Genomic DNA, 26379 nt, shown 5'->3' with positions numbered 1-26379 from the left:
ATCACCTCATTTTTTCCTAAGGCAATAGCCCTCTGGAATGCCTTACTGGATGGCTCCGCATGATGCGCTGATGGGGAAACATTCCGCGCAAAGCCGAACGAACATTTTTTCAAGCATCTCTCCTGATAATTTCACTTACTTCGTGTTTATCGCTTATCGTTTAAGAATTGTACTTAGTTTTGCTCTGCAATTGTTTAACATATCTAAACACCCTTTATTCTTTTTTTTTCTTTTGTTCTAGTTACGTTCATGTGATTTCTGGTTCATGTCCCCTGTGTATATTTATTTGTTTTTTCCTATCTCGTCACTTGTACCCCCTTATGTATTGCCTTCGGGCCCTTAAGGATGAAATAAATACAATGAAATGAAATTAAATTAAAATGTGCATGGCTTTTCCGGCCACACCGTTTTCACGTTTCTGCAAAAACTCTAGTCACGACACATGCAGGCAGTGCATACATCGCAGGTCTACTGAATAAGACGCAGTATAGTAGGTTGTTCGTGTATATGAGAGGGCACCAAAAGAAGTAGTACCTGACTTCGGGAACAACCTAAATTTAGAAGTACGCTGTTTCGCGTCGGAAATTACGAATAGTTGGGCTATATGCCAATTTCGAAACCATGGTTTGCAATGAACGGACCCGTTTTTCATCCCGATGTTGCAACAGGACTGGCCGAGGTGAACATATGCCCCATCTATCATTTGACTGCTTTGTTCGTTCGTACACTGTGTAGAAGGTTAACTGCACCACACGCGCCTTTAGGTCATCACGTCGTCTCTGTACATAAAACCTCCCATTTTTGGGCCATGGCCCATCAACTCACACCGAACAAAAAATAAACCATTGTATTGACACGCCTTCCGCTCTTTTTCTAGGTTTTATTGCTCACTAGAGACGCCGATAGACCCTTTACGCCTGAGATCATCCATGTCTTCTGTGGTGGCCGTCGCACGTGGTCTCGTTGACGGGGGCCCCGAGTTTCCTGAAGGCCCCAAGCATGTGCTTCCGGTACTCAACAATTGTCTACTTGGTATCGATGCCTCCGATCCGGAGCTCTGTGCCGTAAGTGCTACTTATTCATTCCCCGGAGTTTGTTCGCGTCACAGTCGCATGGGCCACCATTGTAGTGGTATTCGTACGAACACATTCAAAGACCTTGACCACACGGCTAGATCGCCAAGTTCATATATTACGCAGGCCATCAAAACTATTATTCAAAATAAACACAATCTGTTGATGGTTGGGACAAATACCTCGGAACAAGCTAATTTTGACAGTTTCAACGTTAACTCCACCGGAACGCCCCGCCCGCTTTTTGAGTAGAAATGCCTGATTATGTTATAGATCGACAACACTTCGCGTGCCGGGACCCGGTTCTCAAGTTTAAAAATACCGTTTCCTGACTTTTCGTAAGTGTGAGTATTACCACTCGGAGTCGTGGGGAGCTTCAGGACATCGCAACAGGATTCTAATGTCCAAAAGGGTAACTAATCGTCAACCTTCACATCCTCTGCATGGCTAGTTACCCTCAATGAGTTCAAAAATGAACGTATGCCCGTACACATACACACACACACACACACACACACACACACACACACACACACACACACACACACACACACACACACACACACACACACACACACACGCGCGCGCACACACGCGCGCACACACACACACACACACACACACACACACACACACGCACGCACGCACGCACGCACGCACGGACACACGCACACGCACACACACACGCACACACGCACGCACACACACACGAAAAAAATAAATAAAAGAATCTGGGCTGAAAGGGTTGAAACTATTTGCTCTGCACAAATGCAGTGTAGAGTACTGCTTCGCTTCGAGCACTCCTACTGTTTTAAACAACTGCTAAAGCGACCCTGAGGCCGAATGCCCAACTAACTTGCGCGACAACTGGCCTAACATATATTTTTACATGGAGCATATACCTGGCTAATTCTCGTTTTCATCGTGCGTTGCTGCCGTGATACACTGTTCTCCGAGGTCGTATACGCAGTGGCAACGGTGAGACGCCGTCGTGTTATTACTAACGTTCATAAGTATAGTAGGCTTGTTAAATCCACAATTGTGGATTGTTGGGCAACTGCAATCCGTCACAAGACTTGTACTTTTCGCAATTTTTTAGTTCATGTTTCGGTTGTTCCTTGTGAGATTTTATTTTCGCCTTTGTTCTTCGGGGTCGGTGTATAAGGTGCATATTTTTCTTTCCCTTAGTTCGTTTTGTCTTTGTTATTTTATTATTCTGTATTTTTGTTTTTTTTTTTGCACTTCCGTTAGACAAACTGTCTTCATTTATGCTATTATACTAGTTGATTGCGTTAACTCTTCCAATTACACAATCTTGTCAAACTTCCGCGCAAAACGCATTACACTCTTGATGCCGCGTGGTACTCAGCAATAATGCTACGCAATAAAAGCCGTGTAGAAGACACCCTGCAATAATTGAAGAGAATTAATTTCAGTCAGCAGCTTTTATGCTTAGGCAGCCAACCAGCGGATCACCCGATAAGGAGAATGGCTACCGAGAGATGACTGGAAGGTAGGGAAAGTCCGAAAGCTCCATGTAGAGACGCGGTAAGAAAGTTTGGGCAAAGAACTCTGAACGGTGATGGTGTAGGGTAGGGGCGGTTATAAGTCATTGCGAGAGGCCTCTTAACTGCAATAACCAAAAAGAGGTAGATGATGATTACGATTATGATGAATATATGGATTTTGAGTTCACTGCGGCATGTTAGGTTTACGTTGTTGCAAGTGAACTATCCTGTGAGATTTCAATGCACACATCGGATGCTGCATATAGTTCATATACCTGTGTGCGTTTTAATGCAAGAAGAATCGCTTCCACAGATGACGCAGCGGTGTTTGTGCTTTTCCTGCCCCAGCTAACGCTTCATCTTATCTGGACGTATACCGCCATGGTTCCGCTCGTCGATTGCTCTGAGGTAGCCAACGTCCGAACGGACCTCACAGAGCTGGAAAAGGATGTCTGCCAAGCTACAGCAGGGTTTCAGAACTTCGTTCTCCAGCTGATGGACAAGTAGGTTCCCCGCGTATTGGATATTTCTTAAACGCTGCCTCATGCCTTGCAAAAAAGTACTCTATACCGCAAAAGTTTAGATGAATGTTTCAGGATCATGTAAAATGTATTTCGGGAAAGGACCTTTGTATGGCAAATTCGAAGCCTGTCACCTCCCAACGGTGACACCTCCCTTACGGTGTGCTACATTACCGAACAATTTCCGTTGTTTTAAATTAACTGCTACTGTTTGTATGGTCACCATGGCCGTTTCACATTACTTTTGTTCTTCAGAAGAAGTGAGGGATAAAGAAACGAAGTTACATGCTCGTCTTTGGCAGGAGAAGCATGACTCGTAGCCTTCAGCGAGTTCGTAAGTTTCGCTTCTTCGACTGCGGAAGTGTTTATTCATATTCACGCAACCTGACGTACCCCCTGTCTTTAAGTAAAACTGTTCTGGTAATGATATGATAAAATAAACTGTTTCCTTTTCTCTTTCGTGACAGGTGCTTCTCACTCATAGAGGACAGCGACGCAGACGAGCTGCAACATCCGGCGCTTGACGTTGCGGAAGCGAACGCCAATCTATTGGAAGGGTGCCTTTCGACGACGCTTAGCACCATCTTTGAACAATGCTCACCTGACATTCTTAAGGTAAGGGTTTCCCCACGAGCACAGCCATGAAAGTTGGTGGACTTTGGAATTTGCGTCCAAATGAGGCACGAAAAATGTTTAAGAGCTTGAAATTTTCCAGAAGCTCATGTGGTACTGTGCATGAGATAGCACTGTTTACCACAGGCCATGTCGGCCGCTTTTATGATGGAGAAAACAAGCAAACGCGTGGGCATCTTTCCCCGAGGGTGAAAGATCCCCAGCTGCTCTAATTGATTTGCTGCATTTGATTTACTGCGCGCCTCATACTCCAGCTGTTGCTTCGCCACTTAAAACCACAATTAGGTTTAAAATTCCCGCAGTGTTCATAGAACCCATTTCTTCCAGTAATGCATTATCCAGCCGTAACGTACGATTTCATGGGTGATAGGAAAGCTTTGAAATTTAAAGACCCCATTGCCCTATAGTCACGTGAATTGAGATCCTCACTACAAACTATGAGTGTCATTGAAAGACAAAGAATGCTGATGCATGTGCTCAGTTTTCAGTGTGTTTGAAGAACACTGTAGAGTTCTGTCGAAACTGCCTACGACGTCAAATGCCAAGTTGGGCCACACCTGTTATGTTTTAACTTTCCCATGCATATTCAAGTCTTCTAAGTCATCAAAGCGGTTTTTTATCACCAATCGTTATCGCACAAGTCAGAATCGTCTACTCAGGCGACGGTGTTGCAAGTCCCGTGCAAGGCATTTACAACGTGCTTTACACTTGTGCATTGTAATTGGGTGCGGCATTTTTGAGACAAAACGCAAGAAACCTGGAAACGAATTCAAAACTTCACGGTGAAGGCCGTGATAACACAAAATACTATTGAAAGCAGAGCGGCCTAATCAGGAAGGTTTCTCGGCCACTCAATTCGCATGCATGACTGCAGAAACCAGCTAACCTCACTAGAGGAAATATTTATAGCAGTCGAAACGCAATATTTTGATCAATTATAATTAGTCAATTTAAAACCTCGCACATATATTTTTGTTGATGAAATCGTGTATCATATTCATGTTGTGTAGGTGCGGAACTAGTTTTATGTTTTCGCAGTTTTTTTTTTCATCTGGAGCTATACACAATTTCTAGGAACTTCATTTAAATATTTTATGCCGGTTGCGTGAAAAGCTGACGTTGGGACCCAACCTATCCGGAAACTACACGCTACGGGTGTTGTGTTCTAAGACACCTAAGTGACCGCTAGGATAGACATCGACTGGTCTGAGGAAGCAGGTTTACTTGCGACCGCTCTCCTTTGAGTCCTAGCTGGTAGTAGTGGAAGCAGGGAACTCCACCATGCAGAGAAATGGGTTTCGTTTGTCAGTCTAGCACTGACAGTCCGCTGTCCGACCGTCCTATTACCAATCACGCGAACCTTGTGTCTCACACATCAAGTACACTTCATCATTCTTTTTTTCATGTGGTGCCCCGTGTGGTGAACAACCAGTACGCACGGGTTCAGTGGTGTATAGGGCCACCCACATCGTATGTAGCTCCAACGCACATCACATGAGTGGCAATCCTACAGAAAAATGTGTTATTTGGGTGTGGCACGTATAATTGTTATCTTGGTGTTAAATGTTCGTTTTTAAATGACTTACTGTAGGCCGCGATTTTCTCATTTTAAATAAAACAAGATTTTCGTGGAATTGTTTTGCAGGCAGCCCTAGAGAAACTGAAATCATTCGTCTTCAGCACTTTCTTGACGATCCAGAAGCCTCGCCACTATGTCGCCACCTTGTGTCGTGCTATGGCTGAGGTGAGTATTTACTAATGATATATATTACAATCGCTTAGGCAACTAATAGGTTATTTTCAAATATTTGTAGTGTGTACCTGTGTAAATGTTAGTTTAAGAATCGTATTTTTCAACTTTCTTGGCACCGGGTTTCATGCTCAGCCAAGTTTTTCGCCTTTTCGGATTCGGAAATGCAAAAGTTGCGCACCTTGGAACTATTTACACACATCGTCAAGTCTGATGGCGTGTATGATTGGGTCGTTCAAACGCGTGCACTTGCCTTTGAGCAAGCTTCGCGTTATGAAAGCTGCCAGCCGAGACACTTAACAGAAAAATAATGTGTGCGTGCGTGTGTACGTGTGCGTGCATGGGCGTGTGTGTATGCGTGTGTGTGTAAGTGTGTCAAAGCTGTATTCCGCGAATACTAATTCTGCCTGTACTAAATATAAAAGAAACGCTCAAACACCTGCGCATATTTACTCTTTTGTATCAATGGGCGGTAATCAAGCTTCTCCAGAGCACACGAAAATCCAGCGTCACGTTGATGGAGTGTTGTATTCAATGCAGGCTAAACCCGAACTAGTCTTGGGCACATTTGTTCGTGACTTCGTTACACTGGTCCTTGCCATAACAGACTCAAAAGAGAATGACGCCGACAAGTCGAATGAAGACGGACTCCATAACCTGCTACTCCTTCTCTCAGAGGTAAAATGGCAGACATTTTATTGTGATCGTGTATTGTCCAAATGCATCAAGCTTAGGGCTTAGCGAAGATAGACAACTCCATTATGCAGGGAGCAGGGCTCAGTGCGCACATTCCTAAGCTTTATGCGAATCGCAAAACTAATCACATCTTAAAGTCATTCTCTAAAGAATCTCAACAGATGCTATCGTTCCATAGGGCATGTGTGTAGTATAGGATTACGTACTAAACTTTGTAAATATACGTTTTACATGACGAAAATTTGAATTATTTTATGCTATACACATCTTCGGCTTCTTAGCCCAGCTTTAATTTCAAATTTTTTTCCTGTGCAGCTATAAATTAACATGCCATAACTGTTGATACTTCTTGTCTACAAGTCCTGCGCCACAGTGTCCACCGTACTATCGAGGATCGTAGGGGTGGCGGCCGGGAAAAAATAGTCTGCTTCCAATGGCCTATAGGAATTATATAGCCAATCCTGTACACCTACAACGCGTGCCTTCAATTTATTTCTCCCCTTGGCGTGCGTAATTCTGAAGAACCCAAAGGGAATTCGATACTGCCTTGAACCCTTCGGCTCTGAATATTAGGCACTGTAAAACTCCACGCCCATAGGGAGTAAGACTGGGAAGAACATCACTGTAAAAACCTTAATACAAAACATTTACCAGTGAACATCACTATTTTCACAACTTGTCTCCTTGATTATTGAAGAACTGATGCGGTTTTCCCTTATCTGCACCCAGAAAATGATGCTTAAAAATTATATGAAACCTGTCGAAGGTCACGACTCATTCGCTATCTCCACCTCTGGTGGCCTGGAACCAACGAGTTCTGGTGGTCGGGAGGTGCGGCCTTGGTATCGCATTCCTGAAGACGGTGGTTTCACTCCCACCTAGTATTCCCACCTAGCAAAAACCTTTACCAAATTTTCTCGTCAACTCAGTTACTTTGTTTAATGGAGCTTCCCTCAGAAATTGGGCATCATTTTGATCATTCCCTGATCTGCCTTTTATCCTTCCAGCAGTTGTCCATTTTAAGTGACATGGACGCTGAATTTTCCTCCAACATGGCTAACTAATGCCTTCGCCTTATCATATTAGATATCTTTCAGTTGAGTTGAGTTGAGTTGAGTTGGCACCTTGCGAGCTTTCGCATGGCACTATTTTTCCCTATCGGACCACTTGCGCATAAAATATTAGGCAGTTCTCCCTGGCCAGGGAGAACAGCGTATATGCGTCGGGTCCTATGTGGTCTCTTGTGCTTCTTGATTCAATTGTGAAGACGTTTTTCGAAAACGGACATATTTTCGGTAATGTCAACACTTTATATGCAAAAGCTATTTAGTGCGAGAACACTGGGTGTATCATTGCTCAAAACGACGCGACAATGAAGCCACCACAGCTAAATAAGCCTGAAGAAATAATTCCTGATCTGGACTCACCCCTGTTGCTAAGCAGCGGGCAAGCACGTTTGTTCTGGAGCCTCCTGAGCGAACCATTATACTGCAGCAGCAGGGGATTCCGAGCTTGCGAGAAAAGGGGAGGGGCCTCACAGGCGATTTTAGTCAACATCCAGGAGCACTGTGCACGAGGAGGTAGGCTGACATGGAGCCATTGGGGACTCCGCCTTGTTTTTGACTGCTCCTTTTTGTTTCTCTTGTGTGTTGGTTTCACCCGCCTCGTTCTGCGGGTTCTTTTCGCTGCTGTACGACGCGTGCGTCAGGCCGTTCTCGGACTAACAACTGCATTCACCGCTAAAACGGACCTCAATTTCTTCAAGGTACCGCAATTTTTATTCTACTTTTTTATCTTCCACCCCAAATCTTCAGCCAACCCCCCTCCCCAATGTGCAGCAGGGAGGGGGGGGGGTGTTGCGGGTCTTTAATAAGCTGGGAATAAGATATAGCACGACAGTACTGCTAAGGTGCGGCGTGGTTCAGGTAATGAATTGATAGATAGATGACAACACAAGGAACAAGGCCAGCTTGTAATCAGCTGTACATTCAATTCGTTTTGTGCGGCTTTGTTTCTGTTATGCTCTTGTATGTAAATGTTTAATGATCACCCAGTCCTCATCTTTATTGTACTTCCAGATTATTGCCTGTGATGGTTGGGCGCTGCAGCCGTACGTGATGTTGTTACTCAAGGTCCTCCGTCGTACACTGCACTCGCCATCGAACCGATGCCGCAGCGCAGCGGGTGACTTGTTGAACAAGTTGCTGCGAGCCTGCAGCCGGGTCTACCCGTCCGACTCTCGCAGCACGTCGCTGGATTGGGAGCAGTACCTGGACTTTGCCAAACACATTCCAACAAAGGTGCGTAGTGTCGTGTAAACCTGTTGCTCCTGCAGCTGAAAGGGGCTATGAAAACTAAGCCCCAGCTTGGTTCGTTAGAAAGACTGTTTTATCTCGATAACAATGATGCGAATTCGAAAGATCGAAAAAATAGTGAATATAACAGTAAAGCCTGTGAAGCATATGCAAATCAATTTTGACAAATCTGTTTGTATAATGGTCACGAATAAGAAAATTCCACTGATGTTTTCATACGCTGTAAATAATAATGTAACTAAGCGTTCCACAAAAATGAAATGCCTTGGCTTAACAATCTCCAGTAATCTTAATTGAAATGAACATGTGGAAAATATTTGTGGATCTGCTCAGCGCAGGCTTGGTTTGTTACGGCGTAAACTAGGGTTTGCTGCTCCAGATATTAAACTGAAAGCATTCACCACTTTTGTTCGGCCAAATCTAGAGTACGCTACTATAGCAATACATAATAGATAAATTTGAACAAATTCAGCGAATGGCGGTCCGGTTTATTTTTTCTGACTACGATAAAACCCACTCGGTAACCACAATGATTGGCAGGGCTGGTCTCACAACATTGGTTGTGCGCAGGAAAATTGCGCGCCTTAAATTTTTATATCAACTTTATAACAATAAGCTGAACTTGAGTCCTAGTTTGTACTAAACAGCCTCCTAGAAGAATTCGCCGCGAACTAATCACGCTTATGCCATTTTGCCTTACGCGCCTAGAGTGGATGTTTTTAAGCACTCTTTCATTGTCAAAACAATCGTTGAGTGGGACAACTTAAACCCATGTGTATTTCCTATCTACAATATGGTTGACGCTTTCGTAAAAAAAATTGAATGCATTATTTGTGTGAACCTTTCATTGTATCCCCCTCCCCCCCTGTAACAGTCCGGAAGAGCTCGCAGCATTGAAAGTAAAAAAATAGATAAAAATCGGTGGCGAGACACTCCATAGTCGCTTCCAGCAACTTTTTTCTGACGTCGCAGACTTTTTTAGTGCGATTGAAGAAACATGACTGGACGATTGCAAGGAGGTGTCTACTTCTTTCTTAGCGCATCACTGGAATGTAACAAGCAGTTACACACAGAACACGCATATGGAGCCGCACTATGTTTAGTGTGGGTCCATATGACATCCCTTCTTGCCAGAAAACGTCACAGTAGCGCAAAATTTTAAACTTTTTTCAGTACTTTTCTGCGTTTGGTGAAAAAGCGTCTATCGTGGCTGGAGCTGAGATCACTGAAATACTGAAGCCTAGTTCTTTCAAATCAACCAAAGTTGTATTTTGTCTTCCTGGCCCCTTGTATTTTTTTTGAAAATGTAACTGCTTCATACTAAGCAAGCAGACACTCGAGATAGCTCTGCTGTCCCCGTAATAGGGCAAAAATACTCAAACAGTAGGAACTTTCTATGATCTTACCCTCTTTTCTGTTAGGCGCACACCTTTTTGCTTTGATGGCCACTCTTCGCACCAAACTGGGAGCTTTTCGTTGTACGCAACCAATTTTATATTGTGTGCAGTATATCACGTTTTCGAGTATTTTGTAAGTTATAATTTTGGTGAACAGTTCCGCTAGTCGACTGGTCTCATTGAGCGACGTGCTTCTCTAATAGGGAATTTCTTAGGCGACTTCTGTGCTGTTGTTATTGCACTTCATCGTAAACACGGCTTCAAATAACGGTGCCGTTTTGGCTTGGCGCTATAAATGCGGCAGCACCCGTATTGGAGTAGCCTTCTAATTACGTGAATGGTGGTGTTCATAGCGTAGCCAGAGCCATCACCAAAGGTTTGGGTGAAATGCCCAGTCAAGCAAAGTTATTTGGAACATCTGTCATCCCTGAGCCGGTAGCTGGTGGTGGTTATACTCTGCTTTAGTAAAACGCACACTGCCACTTCGTCCTTGTCTCGCTTCTCGTGGAACTGGAGATCCGTTTAGCGTGTCACCTTTGTACCGGTTGTATTTGTAGGCAAATAGAATTACGGCATTTCAGGTAGCGACCGTAACCTATTTACACTGATTCCTATTCAAAGGAGTGGGGCCAGCCGGAAGCGCCGAAAGACGTGCACATCCGATGGCACGTACCAAGCACACAGGAGCTCACCTGCGTGCAGAGCTTGCTGCAAACTTTCCTGCGGCCGGAGTTACGAGTGCTGTTTCTGTGGTCCCGTGGAGACCGCCCAATGACGAGGTCAGCAGCTTGTATTTCAATACATTACAATCTCATAACCGATTTTTAGTGTAATTTCTACTACATTTGGTAAGTACACATAATTAAAGTGATTTTAAAAGATGGTCGCTTTGAGTGTGGCTTATGTGTACAATTAAAAAAGCAGTTGTCCTTAACTTATGACGGATCATATATTAAATAACATGGTTCTTTTCAGCAATGAATTGCAGATAAGCCTTGGCATAGTGAAGCAGTTTATTTTGGGGTTGGCCACGTGTCTTCCAATGTGGCCTGAGGAGCCCATAAACCAGTGAGTTTTTTTGCACATTTCCTTGTGTTCACACAAACAGAACGTAATCACAGGGGAGGATTGGAACTTACTACCTGTTGGTATGAGTGATAAAAAGGAAGAAAATTTTAGGTCATGGCCCAGAGGGGCGGGTTTGAGGCACGCCAACGTGTCGTAGTCTTGGTAGCCCTACTTTGCGTAGAGTTTCATTCTGATATATACTAGGCAAGCCGCGCGTTAACGATCGGGCCGTCCGAGCCGATTAGGAACGTTGCACTTGTCCTTGGCATGACTCACCAACGAACTGAAAATCGGCCTATGGATGCAATATTATACAATAGAGTTCTGTAAAATTAATAAAATTGCCCTATTTTGTGAAAGTGGAGCACTAATGGTCCACTTGTAAGGGCTTATCCAGAAGATCAATGCAAGGCGAAGAAACTATTACCTTGTTTTGTTGATTTTGGCCTCAAAAACGAGAAGCCATGGGGCTAACGAAGCCACGCAGCAGAGGAGCGTTGCTACCTGCAATGGCGCATCCCATCACGGCATCAACTACCAGATATCAACTACCAGCTATTGCAGTGAAAGATTTCTCTGTATTACAGTGAAACGGTGCGCTACTTTCACCAATGCTTGGGCGTGGGCGCCCTGCATTTTTCTGGACACTAATTCTTAACTGACTGCATCTGCATTTCTGAATATGCTTCTCCGGAAAACGGGCTCATAAGGAACTTAGATGCATGTGAACTGGCAGAAATACTGAATATGCTTCTCCGGAAAACGGGCTCATAAGGAACTTAGATGCACGTGAACTGGCAGAAATTCGCTTGAAGAACACCTCAACACATGGAAATCGATACAAGGGCTTTTCTATCTGTGGATTATTTTGTATTTGAGAAGACATACGGTGATGCTCAATACTCCTCGCAACATAGTTTGAAAAACGGTTACATTCAGTGTTAATATGTGCACAATAAAGGTACTTTTGGGGGCTGTAAATAAATAAAAATATAAAAACCTATTCATTCGGGGATACTAAGCAATGTGCTGACATCTACCCCTCTCCCTTGCGGTCTTCAATGTAGATAGAAATCCGCAACTTAGCGCTTCTAGAACGACGTTCACGAGTAGTACCTGCGAAGCACGCCACCCATTTTCCTGCCTCAGTGCTCACTTATCGGTGGTCTCGGCTGCCTGCTGCACCTTTCGTTGTCCCACAGACTCGGCTTTACGACGCCAAAGTCCCCATTCCCTCCTCTTTCGCCACGTACTCGGGCCTGTACTAGCTTCGCACTCTATTTTACATCCACGCCATTCAGTTAATAGTTGAACAAAGGAAGAACTTAGACCCGTGTGAAGTATCTACTACATCGAAGCGTGTTCGGAATGTGTGAAATTAGTAGCGACGCCAACTGAGAGCGAATTGAGTAATCTTTTCTGGGTTTGCGTTAACGCGTCATCTAATAATGGGGTGTAGTAGAGTAATAGAAAATAATGACGACGGTTGTATTTTAATGGCGCGAGGTCAACTGGTGCAAAAAGCGTCAAAAAGAGTTATTAGGTAACAGATGAAAAGGTAAAAAACATAAATACAATCGGTAAGCAAGAGTAAAATGAGATCAATCAAAAACAATGAGTGTGGCTTGTTTAGAGGGCCAGTTTATGATTATGAATCATATAAAATCGGCTGTAAATATTTATTTTGTGATAAATACTTAGCAAACCACCAAAAAGACATCATGGGTCAGCCAAGAATAACGCTCGGTGGAGTGGGATATGTCGCCTGTTGTGTTAAGCAAAGTGTTTATGTCGTGTTGTGTCAAGTGCCGCACATTGAATTAGAACGTGGATTACGGATCGGGGTTCTCCACACATGCTACGCAAAAGTCGCGAGGAACCAGTGAGCTAGTCTGAGGGTGTTACGTGTGTGTGACCTATCCGTAGTAACCTTGCTAATGTAACTTGTGCGTGTCTGTTGCGTGAGTCAGTTCTGCATCGTCTCCAGTGTGGTTTTACCATGTGTAGTTTGTTTTCGGTTTGTTCACTCCAGACTGCTTGCTATCTATTACGAAGGTGTTGTCTGATATGTGGGTTGAGGTCGGTGTATGGTACTGATATATCTACTGTATTCATAAGTGCTGCAACCGCGGCCATTTCATCTGTGGTCTCATTCCCAGAATTCCGAGAGTGGCCTGGCCCCCAACGCACTGTCTGTATTAAAAAATAACAAAGTTCTAACTACACCCTTTCCTCACAGCCTAGGCACCACGACGCCTGTGCACGTCAAGACCAAAATGGACCAAGGATCGAAATGTAAGTGCCACAATATCCTATTTCCCTGTTTTTTTTTATTATCTGCATTGTTGTTCTCTTTTGGAGCATTATTTGCAATATCTGCCTAGACCAAACATCCTTGGGCTACGTTCAGGTTCGAACTGCCAAGTTGTATTGCAGAACTTATGTTTCCGAGTGTTTCTGAAACGTAGCTTAGGCGTTGCGCTAGTAAACTCTATTGGAAGTTCTGATTATTTGTCATAGTAACTCTTTTTTTGTGAAACGTTAACAAAAACGCGCAGGTATTTCCATTTCTATGCTCATCATGATCGAGATGCAGCATCGATGCAAAAAACTTTTATGGAGCTTCCCACATTTCATAACTTATTATTATGAGGGCAGGAACATGGCATGGGAACTAAATACGTTCCGTGGTTTGCTGCAGCCGCTATTGGTATACCTGCTTTGTATTCCGAGAAATTTTTCCGCCGATTTGAATTTCAAGCAGCCCACAGAAATTCCCCCCAGTACATGACGGCTAGAACTGCAGGTGTAGTTTGTCAGAAATTTACTTCTTATATCAACCTATATTATGCATATGATGTCACATCAGCAGACAAAACTTTCATAGAACCTATATTATATCTCGCTCTAGAAGGATTTTAGAGAGTGCCATAAAAATGCTTGACGATTACAATACCCCCTAATGCGGAATTTGTTCGCAACGCGATCTGCAATCTTTTCGGTCAAGGCGCATAGCGGCTGAGTCTCACGAAGTGATCGCGTAATCAGCGAACGCGCGGTGGCACGCGCTACCCTGCCGTTATTTCGCAGCACATCGGCGCTACCGAGTTTAAGCATCCCGCGCAAATTTCACGTATTTCGGATGAGCCACGCAACGAGGACGACGACGAAGGATTGATGATTGATTGATTGTGGGGTTTAACGCGCCGACGCAACTCAGGCGATGAGGCGCGCCGTAGTGGAGGGCTCCGGATTATATTTGACCACCTGGGGATCTTCAACGTGCGCCGAAATCTCGTACACACGGGCGTTTTTGCTTTCCGCCTCCATCAGACAAGCGGCCGCCGCGGCCGGGAATCGAACCCGCGACCTCGTGCTCAGCAGCGCAACGCCTTAGCCACTGAGACACCGCGGCGGGTCAAGGACCCGAAGGACCGAAGGACCGATGAACGTTCCGCACTCAGAACTTGAAAGAACAAGACGCTCGGTTTCATGGATGTCTGGTTTTGTGTTTCCTTTCTCGGGCTCCACCAGACACTGAGGGCGCTTTTCACACGCGTGTCCGGCGTGGGCTCGGCAACTGCCCTCCCCATAACACTTTCGGAAGAGCGCCTCGCGCCGCCTCGGCAAACGGCTGTCCCCTCAAAATTTCGCGATACAGTCCTCCTCCGTTTTCTTTCAGTTCTTTCTTCCCATCGTTCGTTCGGTTACAACGCCGTGGCCATCGCCCCCGTGAAACCACCGTAGCGGCGGCCAAATTGCGGCGCACTAAAAGAATTGGCGCCATTTGCACTAGTGGCACAAAGCTGGCGAAACAGCATATCTGGCAGCCCCTTTCCCTTCATCTGAGATCCGGCTGTTGCACCTCACGTGGATTTCCCAACTTGCCGCTAAAGTTCTCCATGACTGTCAGGCACGGATCGTTTGGCCCGTACAACGTAAGATCTCTTCCAAAGTTGATCGCGTTAGCACGCACCATAACCCGCGGCTACCGGAGTCGCGAAATTGGTCTCTGACGGGCTAGTTGGTCTGACATGATGGAAATAAAATTGCGCTACAAGGACGGGATGACAGAAGAAGATACACCACACAGCCATGGCTCAGAGGTACAGCACTCGCCTCGTGTACGAGAGGCACCGGTTCGAATCCTGGTACCACCAGGCACGCCACCGGTTTCTTTAATGGGTACAGGCGTCCCTGGTCGGATGCGGACCCTTGAAAGGGGAATCCACGCCTGGAAAGCTACATTTACCCTTGCGAGGGGCCCCTAACCCTTGTCAACCTGGCGGGGCCCCGGCTATCATGCCGCGTTGCCGCATTGTAGGGGGTGAAAGAGTCTGATGGCATGTGCTGCCACAGGCGGTTGCGAGTTGAGCGTTCGCCGTGGCTGTAAAAGGCACCATGTGCATTCCTTTGCCTTGATGGCGCCGGGCACCTACCGGTAAAATAGGTACAAGCGACTCCCCGGCCGGGCGCTCAGCCCTTGTGTGGGACAACAACGCTTGGGAAGTAAACCCGGCTTGAACGGGAAATCGCCCTTAAGGAAGGGGCGGCTGCAAAAAAGCAGAAACTTTTTGGGGGGAGAGGGGGATGGGGGGTCTCTGCTTCCCACTTGAGGCCCGAGCGCGTGAAGTGGCGAGAGGAACAGCACGCGAGGGATTATGCCACGAATGCTGGGCAGAGTGTTCTTTGAGTTGAGCTGGGCGACTCAGGGCGCTCCTCACGAGGTGCATGCTTACGGGAGCTCGGTATTTTTCTTGGTGTTTTTTGGAGCTCCTCACGTGGCGCGAGCCGAAGCGCAAGCCTGGACGACGCCGGGCGACACCCTCACGCACGCTCACGTTCGCTATGCTGGGATGAGTTATCTGCATGGTCACGCTTGACGGCGGAACTAAAAGCTTAAAGAGCTCTGTTATGAAGTGAACATGGTGTAATTGATGCGGGTGGAGATGTACACATTTCAGGCATTTAATCCCAGGTCGAGATCCTCTTATCAGTGGCTTAGCAAGAAATATTTTTCGGGTGGCGTTTTCCGCCATTGGTAAGAAAAAATAGAAAAAAGCACCTGCATCCAAACAATGTCGGGGTTATTAGATGCGACTGCATCTCATTCACTCGCCTTGTCCCTCCATACGGCGTTGTTGCTGTCCATCCACACCCCTCCCCCATTGTCCTCGCCGCGCGAGCTGCGCTCTCCGCCGCTCACCCCCTCTCCTCTCCGATAGCGAACACTCTCTCGCGAGGGGCATTGGATTGGGTTGGATTGGATTGGATTTGATTGGATTGGATTGGATTGTGTTGCGTCATAGCCGCGCCACGTTGCGTCATAGCCGCGGTCGTTCCAGCACCGGCGTTCCGATTTCCATCGATGCGTTGAATGGAGCCTAACAATTCTGCTATCGCCCGCGCAACCGTAACAAGCACCGCTGTGATAACAGGAATGCTAGCACCACTGAAGACAAGGCTGCGAAGCGGCGTGAACGTGATGCTGAACGCAAACGATTGAAGCGAGCACCGATTCCGAACTTCGTAAACGTGATACCGAACGCAAACGGTTGAAGCGAGCAAGATGCGTCGCAGCTCCACAGGGTTCCCCTCGCGGGAAGGTGGGCTAATTTCTTTCTGGTTCCTCGTTGTCTTCATTTTCGTTTTTGCATGTTATTATATCGATGCGGTGTGTAAATACACTGGCGGGAAAAAACCGAAGGGAGGGAGAATGCGGCGCTCAGGAAATTTTGGTTGGTGTTCTGACACCGAAACACCCCCCTTGCCTGCGCCCCTGCCTTGTATAGTGGTAAGAGAGTAGAAGCAACAGGGAAATTAAACGTCAAACCACGCTTATAAGCGTCTCCCTAAAAGACTAACCGCCTTATCCTGAACGCATTCGCTTTTCTTGTCAGCTTAGCGAGGGCTACCGTATCATAACTCATTCACATATTGATCAATCTGTAAGCTGACTATGACAGCTTCGTTATCAGATGTAGCCTGAGAGAAAAAGCGGCGACCTGCAGTGTTGGTATCGAAGGCTACCGTATCTTATCTTATTCACGTAGACCCCTGTAAACTGACGCTTCCGTCTTCGTTATCAGATATAATGTACGAAAAAGCTGCGACCTTCAGTTTATGGTTGTGTGGTTCTTTGCAGCGGTCAACTTCAGGTCCGGTCTCAACGTGCGCCAAGTTGTGGCGGACGTGGTGCACGGTGTTCTAGGTATGCTCACGGGAACTGTACATTTCAGTATCTTGCTTACGTCCTTCGCTTTTTCAGCGCGATCTATTCAGACTCGTGAATATAATGTGGAGACTTTTCGCTTGATCATCGAGGTAAGGTGCTCAGAAATCACCGGCGGTATCCCAGCTGTCTTTACACTAAAATCTCTTTTTTTTTTTCAGTTATACGACTATCTTCTCTTTTACTGGAGTAGGAGTGAGGAGGATCTGGCTTCCGGACTAGAATGGTTCTCGCTTGCAAAGAAAAGCCTGGACAACAAGGTAAGGTCAAGAAACGGGAGAACGAAGCTTCATTTATATTTTAAAGTCAGGCGTGTTTCCTAAATTTAATCCACTTGTGTCTGAACCTTCCAAGCCTAAAATTTCTAGAGCGTAAAGCGTAAATATTAAGTTCGAAAGTTAACTGCGTTGAATTGAGCAATGTCTTTTACGAAGGAACACTGGATTTTTTGTTGTGTACGTATTCTCTTTGTTATTACTAGAGCCAGCACCAACGTTCGCCAAAAAAATACGTGATTTGCCATAAAGATCCAGTAATCCATACCCAGCATTCCCGCTCAAAATTCTGACCGTCTTGCTAGGTTCTGACAGGAACCTATCAAGGCGACTTCAGGAAAGTGATATTTGGCATAAAGAAAGAAGTCATCGTGAAGATGAAAACAATAAAACAAGTTTCCAGGATTCTGAATGTTTTTTTTTTTGTGTGTAATTCGCTGTCAAGTTTTACTCCCCATGCATTTCTACAAGGTAGTTTCCAGGGCTCAGGAACTTAATCGCGCAACGCGCGAGACTTGAAACTGTGGACAAAGCAAATTTTCACCCCCAATAGTGGCTGCGCAAAAAACTTTACATTTCGCTGAATAACTACGGATTAATCACTGCTAAAAGGATTGCCATGAGCGGGAAAGCTGCACATGGTAACGATTAACTAGTTAAGAAGCGTTTTTTTTTCTATTCTATAAATAGTGTTCCATGAGTGATCTAAATTTCTGCAGCTTGCTGGGGACAAGAAACGCATCCGAGCATTGCAAGTACACCGCGCCCACCTGCTACACGAAGTGAGTCGCAACTCCACGCATCTTGTTCACGCTTCTTAGCCGAGAGCACGACGCCAGTAGATTTCAGAGTGCCATACCATTTGACAACGTAAGGGGTGTGGATGAACGGCCATTTTGTCTACCGTTGCTGTTATTTTGTTCTGCACTCTGATTCGGTTAGCACCACGAAATAGGGAAAGGAAAATTCATTACAGCCGTCCCATCTCAGCTGTTTCAATGCGAAGAAAAAAATCCGGTTTAGAGCAAAAAGAAGACGCAATTTACCTTATAAAGAGCAAAAGAAAAAATTCCGGCGAATGTGGGAAAACAATCCTTCGAATCGTAAGCACCGCATTTAATGATTTGGTACGTTTTATAGTGCGACAGCTAAACTCAAAAACAGTTTTTCCAGCAATCGTGATAGCTTATTTAAATTGCTCGTATTCAGGAGGTCTTGTATTCCCAATGGAAGTTTTAACTGCTTAAACGTTGACCGTTCCACTGAAGTCCGCGGGGCAGTAAACAATTTTTTAGCATCAGCAAATAAGCAGTAATAATTATATCCACTGTTAAATACAGCTTGGCCTCCAATATAGGGAAAGTTTAACCATATTTGAAGTGGAAGGAGAAACTCGGAATGTACTGGTGATATGAACGGCGCCAGCCCAATCCCAGGTATCCCACAAAAGCGGGATGGTGAGCCCCGCTGGGAAGCGCATTGATCTCACACAGTGAATTGACGATAAGACAATGTAGTTTAAATTCCTTCAACTGCCCGTGAAAATTGTCACCGGCTAGTGTGACTGGTAACCAGAGTTATCCTAAAGAGAGCATTCTGTCAATAACCGCATTAGTTTTGGCTTGGCTTTGGGCTTTAAGGAGTTATAAAGTACGCCCGTGATAGAACTGCGTGATTATTGGTGTTCAGGATCGGGGCCAGCCGGTGTCTGTAACGAAAACGAAACTGTCTCCCTCAACAACTGCGCCACAAAAGGATGTCACCCCTCGCGAGGTCGGTGACTAACGCGGTGTCGAATACGTGCGAACGTCTTATCCGTGACGTCGCATTGGTCCCTTTCCTCGACATCAACTCCAGTGTTACAGAAAACACACTCCGTCCGCCATATTGCAGCAGTGGAAACGAAGCTTCGCAAGAGACCTTCCTCCCACAGAAGAAAGGCCGATTCAAGGAGAGGAAAAGGGAGGGCAGTGAGACGTACTGCTTCAAATAATACGCCCGCTCTTCTTTGATAACAGTCGTAGAGGGTGTTGTCCAACTTTTAGCTACCTTTTATTTTGTTAGGCTTGCGTACTTCTCATACTGTTGGTTCCGAAGCTCATGCACTAAAAGGTGTAAGTAAAGCTTCTGTTATGTGCTTAAAAGTGCAGTCCAGAAATTTGTCTTCCCTAGAGAAGTAAAAATATCCTGGGCCATCTCCACTAACGGGAAAACTGGTGAGGGGTGAAGCATGTAGTGTGTAAGTGTGAGATGCAGTTTCGATGATGCGGTTTCGAATTATTATGCGGTTTCTAAGTTATGATGAAGTGTATAAGACGGTTTCGATGCTCAGCGCTCGCCGTCTTAGGCCTTGGCGCATTGGCGTTTTTGCCCATGGAGGTGAAACTGTTGAGGGGGAGAAGTATACAGTTTTGGTGTGAAAACCTCGTGTCTTAAAAGCACGAAGCATTCTAGCGTGAGGCGTTGGAAAACGAGTCTCCGGGTGTTTTAGTACCGTGACTACATGAGACGACCTCGACAGGATGCGCCGACAGCCCATGCCCCAGCCCCAGCCCCTGGAGACTTATAGGACAGAGAAACGGGAAATTAATTAGGGATTCTCTGGCAATACGAGAGGCAGTGCATTGCTCTTCGAGGCACGGGCGGGGTGCCTGAGAACCTGGGCATACACGGGTAGCTACAGCAGGATGAAACATGTGCACGCTGCGGTAGTGAGCGGTAAACTATAGACCATATTGCCAGGGGCAGCACAGAGATACGACACCCGAGGGGTGAAGGGAGAACTACGCTGGTGGAGGCTTTAGGATTTAGGGCGAGGGGGAACCTCAGCTTCAAGTCCAAAAAGGTGACGAAGAGGCGACTGGAGTGGTGGTAGAGGAAAAGTAGGGAAGGGATGGGCATGCAGGCGGAGTAATTATACGGATGAGAATTTAGAACAGCGAGGGCAGAAAAAAGGGGGGGGGGCGATTTGTTTAAAACAGGGAAGAAGGGGAGATGGGAGGGAGTAAACAAATCGATTAGGTTAGCTGGGCAAGTAAGCGTAATAAAACACGCAACTAGGTTGCTGACGACCGACACCGCGATTCAAGGGGAGATCCACTAATGATGATGATCATCATCATCATACCGGTTTTGAGGCTCAAAGACACACCTATGGCATATGCATAACATCTTTTGTGAATTCTACGCTCCACACAAAAACGTCAATGCAAATCACATGCCGTTCCGTTTATTTCAACTTACCTTCTGCTTGTCCTCTCATTTTTATGCTATCATATCCGCATAAAGCGGTGAAGGGGGGATGATCTTAGGGCTGTGCACCAGCCTTGTGGATGCACAAAACCTTCGCTGTAAGCAAACAACTTGGCCAACTTCGCTTCGAACCCAGGGAATCTTGGTCCCGAAAGACGCGCGGTACATCATCACTATCGCCAAGCTCCGCGATGCACAAAAAACTGCTTGCGATTGTCGTGACATGTGTTTGTAAGATAAAGCGACATAAATTGCAATAACAAAAAGCTAAATAAAAAAGAGCAAAAATACAGAAACTACAGAAGGTGAGCCTCGAAAGTTGTCTTCATAGGCACTGATACCTTCGTCTGGGAGTTCAAGCGTGGACTGATTAAGAAATACAGTCAAACCGCATTATAGCGAACTGCAATATGCACTTCGATTAGTTCGATATATCCAATAGTTCGATATAGCCGAACCCGCCTATAACGAGCTGATTGTTACGAGTTCGCAATCTGCGGGAGCCCTCCCCATCCCCAACTCCACCATCCCCGCATGCAGAAACGAACACAGTAAAGTAGCCAATACCACACCCAAAGTAATCCATCTATTGCAAGTAATAAAGCTACTTTCTGCCCCAATTGCCTAGTTTGTAAAAAAAGCGGTGATTTTTGTTTTCACTCTTTCGTTTTGGCGGCTTCAACTAGCATAGCATTCTGTACACGAAACATTGTTTGCACAAGTTCAAGTCCGCGTCCTCCAAAATCGAAGAAGCATTGGCGGAGCACATCGACTGCCGAAAGCGCTTCATTATAAGCGTCGGACGGCTCTCACTCGCGACATCATCGGGAATTTTGGCGAGCTCTTCCCACAATTCAATGCTGCTGTCTTGGTACGGACTCGCTGACTGGGCGGGTTCCGTCGTGAGTCCCGCGCGTCGGAAACAGTTACGGAAAGTGTCGGGCGTCACGTCGCTCCGTGCGACGCGCAATGTCTCAGTCGCGGCTCTTGCTCCGTTGTCGCGGTCGATCAATCCACATCTCAATCGCCGCTTCAAGACCATGCCTTTCGGCGGCCATTCTAGGCGCACAGAGTTCAATATATCCGATGTGAACTTCGTAATAAGGAATATGTTTCCCATGTATTTCCGTAACTGAAATATTTTTGTTCGATATATAGCATAATTCGCTCTACCCGGGTTCGTTATAGCCGGGTTTGACTGTAAATACTTCCTGGCAAATATCGTTGCATTGCAAGACACTGCATCTACTTATGGAAAGTCCGTGGACATTACCATTCACAACTATTAAAGTACATCGTACGATGCGCGCTAGCAGAATTTGCCTAATCTTTCTGTGCTAATGTCTTTTTTGCCGATTTTCCGACTATCTCGTGCCCCCCACAAGCAATACTAGTTTCTTTTTAGCCAGAGCCCTAATATTCCATTCACATACCTATAAAGTCCCTCGTATTGTCAATCTGACCTTCAAGCACAGCCAACGTCAAGCGAGCGATTTGACCTTCTATATTTGCGGAGAGGGGGACAGGGGGAAATAGTGGGGGCGCGTCACACGAGAAAAGGATACGAAGAGGCGCTGGCTGCATTCAACTTCACCACGCATTCGCGCCTGCAGCACCGACTTGGCCGAGCAACACCTGTATTTTGTCTTGCGGAGCTATCCTGTGCACTTACTGCGTTCTCTCGGGGCGGTTACCACAACCACTACGCAATTTGTATTATTCTCTCCTACCTCGCGATAGCGCAGCATTAGCGCTGTCGCTCGCTTCGTGAGCAAGAGTCCCAAGGTTCAAAACCAAGCGAGTACACTTTTGTGCTTTGGAGCCGAGCTTTTCGCCCTGCGCAAGTACGAAAATTCCAGAAGTTGTCCCAGGTACCACCCTACGCAGATATTCACCTCTTCAGGTTTTTCGTACTTGTTAAGGTACTTTATTATTGCGCAAAGCGCGCGCCGATTTAATTAGCTCACTCGACAGGATCATCTGTCAACTATGCAGGTGCACACTGCCCAAAGTAAGTTAGGATTTTTTCTTGGTTTAAAGAACAACGAGGTCTGTAAAAGCAACTTAACTGTTGCGCAGTAAAGGTCAACGGCTGTTCGTATTTGGAGCACACTTACATGCTTGCTCGGTGTAAAGGTCAATTGCTAGAAAACAAATTTGCCTTTGTTTTTTTTTGTTTGTTTGTTTGCTTGTGTGTTTGTTTTCTTGTTTGTTTGTTTGGTCGTTTGTTTCTTTGTTTCGCACACTGCCAAAGTGACCACGTAGGCACGAGCTGCCTCGCTAGACTGCGTCTTGTAGTGCCACTAAACAAATCTAACGCATTTACAGATGCGTCAGCTTGGGAAAGGCATGTGCACATTCACCAGGATGCACCAAGATATAATGGGCGACCTTTTTCGCCTTTCAACGTGCGCCCACAAAGAAGTAAGTACTGACTCCTCCTAATGCGACCTTTGTGCGTTTTACTCTCGTTCTAATGCATCTTAACGATTCAACAATGACACTACGCCATTACATAACCTGTCAGCATACAGATCTTAGTTGCGATTTGCATAATCAGCTGTTTAAACTCACCATAATTAGACCCAGTCTCTTCAAGAGCACAATTCCTAAACTAGTGATGTTGCGAAGGGGCGTTTGTGTGCTTGCATAATTAAAACAATGGTTTTTAATTGTGCGCTTTAGGGTAAATTGGTGTGGTGTTGCGCCGTCTGAGTGCGAGTTAGCAAAACTGGTACGACTACGAACACTTTCCAATCTTTGTAACAAAATAGCTGTACCTAGTTATCACTAAACCAGTTCACTAAATAGCACGGTAATTAAAACTAGCTGACTAGGGACAGTTATTGTACTTTAACTCAATAAAAACGGCCAGACGTGTTCCGGAGGACTATTAGTCACCTGTAACCTATCAGAGATTAATTTTTCGTGGATGTCTAAGAGCCGTTTTAGTTGTACCACAATATTATGGCCACTAACTAAACGCTCATCTGCAGAAAACAAGGATGGCGTCATTATCATTTATGACGGCAGAACTACCACTACTTGCTGTCACTGTCATCTAATGGAGGCGCCGCTCCCCTGTAAGACAGTGACAACGAGGGGTAACGCTAGAATTTGGTCGAGTGTGTGATGCATGTCAAATTGCAGTGCAAGCAATCAAGACAAGGATAGTAAGTGGAACGATGAAGAAACACCTTTGTGATACAAGGTGAGAGACCAAGGGCCGCGACATCCCGTGTGATGTGGTGATGCGAGAAAGACGAAACAGCTCAAGCGAGAGCTACCGTCGTGAAGACGGGCACTGATGATGAAAATCTCTAAAGTTCCTACAGTCTTGTTCGTTCTTCTATCTCCAATCCTTTTCTGGATTGCTCGCGCTGTGGTCTAACATGATATTGAGGCTCGGTGAAGATTCCCGAAATCGTTTCTGCCTACTTCCTGATTCCGTTCATAAGCTGCAGAAGCGAAATGTAGCGTTTCACAAACTTGCTTTGCAGTATGACTGTCTAGAAGGACTTCACCTGTTTATACACTCACTTTAACCAGTGGTATCACGACTCATTGCTACCTACTTACGTACTCAACTCGCAGAGAAATAGAGGTATTCATTAAGTATGGAAGCTTGTTTGTCTTTAACAACATTACCAAACCCTGGTACTTCTATTAGTTTTACGGGATTGCGTGGACCTTACTACGCAACGAACTGCACATATCAAGTGCCTTTCTTTTGCTGAAAGCCCGCTGTGTGAGCACGTTGACGCACATTTAAAGAAATTACGGCTTTGATTACCCGACATACAGCTTACGGCTTTGATTACCCGACATACAGCTTACGGCTTTGATTACCCGACAACAGCATACCCGAACAGAATAGAGAGGCGTAAACTTTTTGGTACTAGCCCTGAAACTCAGGGGTACCAAATGTTTAAACTTATTCCTGCGCCTTGCTTTGAACTTGCAGATATGGACGCACGCTCAGAAGCTGCTCGGAAAGTGTCTGGATAGATTTTTTGCCTCGAACTTGCCACTCTTAAAAGGACTGGCAAAGCAAATCAGACCAACGGATGGAGCTATGCCACTCGAAATTTGTCAAGAGGCCCTCTACACGCTACTCATCAACAACCCCAGAACGCTTCTCCTCCTGAGGGATTGGCCCTGCTTGGGTCTCTTGTGGCCAATGCTGGTTGGAGCACCGAATGCAGACACGCCGTCAATCGCCGAGCTCATTGATGACATTACTGATACGATGCAGGTGTACCACGAGACGATCCAGCTAAAACTAAAGGTAATTGATGTGTGCATGAACCTCGGCAATTTTGTTTAGGGCTTCCTGGATTCCTGGGGGAAGTTTCGCATAGTTTTCCAATATCTCTAGGTATATATGCATGAGCTCGACGGGTAACCCACTGATTCCGTTCCCATTTTTGGCAGATTCGACATATTAGCTGTAGTAAGGTAGTGCGTATCTGCGTAGAATGAATTCCCGTTCAATAATCCACGGCCAAGCGTTTTGCCTTTGGCCCCAAGCTTTCGCCGGTATCACCGAAGAAGAGAGTCGCAGACGCGGAAGTACACGCTTTTACATTGAAAACGCGGCACACCTGAGAAATTCAATGCACACCTGTGCAAAGGCCTTACAACATCCACTGACGTTTAGAGGCTGTAGCTACACTACTGGTGTTTAATAAAGATATTTTAAAAATGTATTTCATTTTCCAAAAAATGTAACGATGGTTCCGTCGTACTCCTTACCAAAAAATACCGGTGGCGGGACTACATTCCCATACACTTGTCCAAACCGTGAAAAATGTACCTTTGCCTTCATTGTCTGGGCGCTCAATCGTACCAATCATTTTTTTTCTTCTGATTTTTTTTTCTTTACGCACTTTTTTCAAATTGACAATGACTGAATTAAGTCATGCTCGATCCAAATACCATTTGAAACTCAAGTCATTCGCTTGAGCCGTTTTAATGAGAGCGGTAGAGGGTTTTATTAACTTTCTCCCTTGGAAGTATAAAAAGTGATAGAAAACCGCCATTTGTTTCACTCTGCAGGTTCCTTCGTCATGTTTAGAAATGGCCCGGAATTTCGCATCTGCCGTTGGTTACGACGACATGGTGGGGGCCGTTGAAGAAGAGGAATCATGCAACGACAGTCTGTATAGGTAAGCAAAAACAAAACTTAATCACATTTAATTACTTAGATCAGCTCAACGAGAGATGGAAAGAAAAATTCCAGTGATAATACTTGCAGTTGAGAAAACATCAGCTTGCGTATGGGACAAACTCGGGAGGAAGGCATTCAGTTCAAAGTAAACGACGGAGATGAGGTTGGGAGGGTCGTGTAATAACGATTAAAGGCGACAGCTGTACCAGTCGTTTGACGAAATGGTAACTAGAGTAGACGACAACCGAGAATTCCATGGGGAAATAAACTACAAAAGTTAGGGTAAATAATGAACACGGGGAACACACGATAGAAGTGGAAGAAAATCGTTAGGGGAGGCTTTCGTCCCGAAGTGGGTGCAAACATTTGGTGATTATTATGATGACGGTGAACCAGAGATGGACTGGTTCGCACGGTGACATCGTAAAAACAAACGCGAAAAAACACGTATCCCTAGAAGGTATGTGCAGGACGTACGAGTGCTGAAAA

The 26379-nt window shown here is 45.5% G+C and overlaps 1 protein-coding gene across 1 annotated transcript in view; it reads left to right on the top strand.

Moving 5' to 3' along the window:
- LOC144148460 (proteasome activator complex subunit 4-like) overlaps nt 1-26379 on the top strand; it is a 75691-nt gene that overhangs the window by 38004 nt on the left and 11308 nt on the right. The window contains exons 8-17 of the mRNA XM_077680000.1: nt 878-1064; nt 2930-3084; nt 3570-3717; nt 8260-8481; nt 13121-13256; nt 17107-17172; nt 17230-17285; nt 17355-17453; nt 24685-25008; nt 25779-25888. Of these exons, the coding sequence (XP_077536126.1) occupies nt 878-1064; nt 2930-3084; nt 3570-3717; nt 8260-8481; nt 13121-13256; nt 17107-17172; nt 17230-17285; nt 17355-17453; nt 24685-25008; nt 25779-25888 (1503 nt within the window). The remainder of the gene's footprint in view (nt 1-877; nt 1065-2929; nt 3085-3569; nt 3718-8259; nt 8482-13120; nt 13257-17106; nt 17173-17229; nt 17286-17354; nt 17454-24684; nt 25009-25778; nt 25889-26379) is intronic.

This window comes from Haemaphysalis longicornis, unplaced genomic scaffold, assembly GCF_048455015.1.
Source record: "Haemaphysalis longicornis isolate Haplotype H1 unplaced genomic scaffold, Haemaphysalis longicornis Haplotype H1 scaffold_8, whole genome shotgun sequence".
NCBI classification, from domain to species: Eukaryota; Metazoa; Arthropoda; class Arachnida; order Ixodida; family Ixodidae; genus Haemaphysalis; species Haemaphysalis longicornis.
This window is presented reverse-complemented; position numbering and strand designations above follow the sequence as displayed.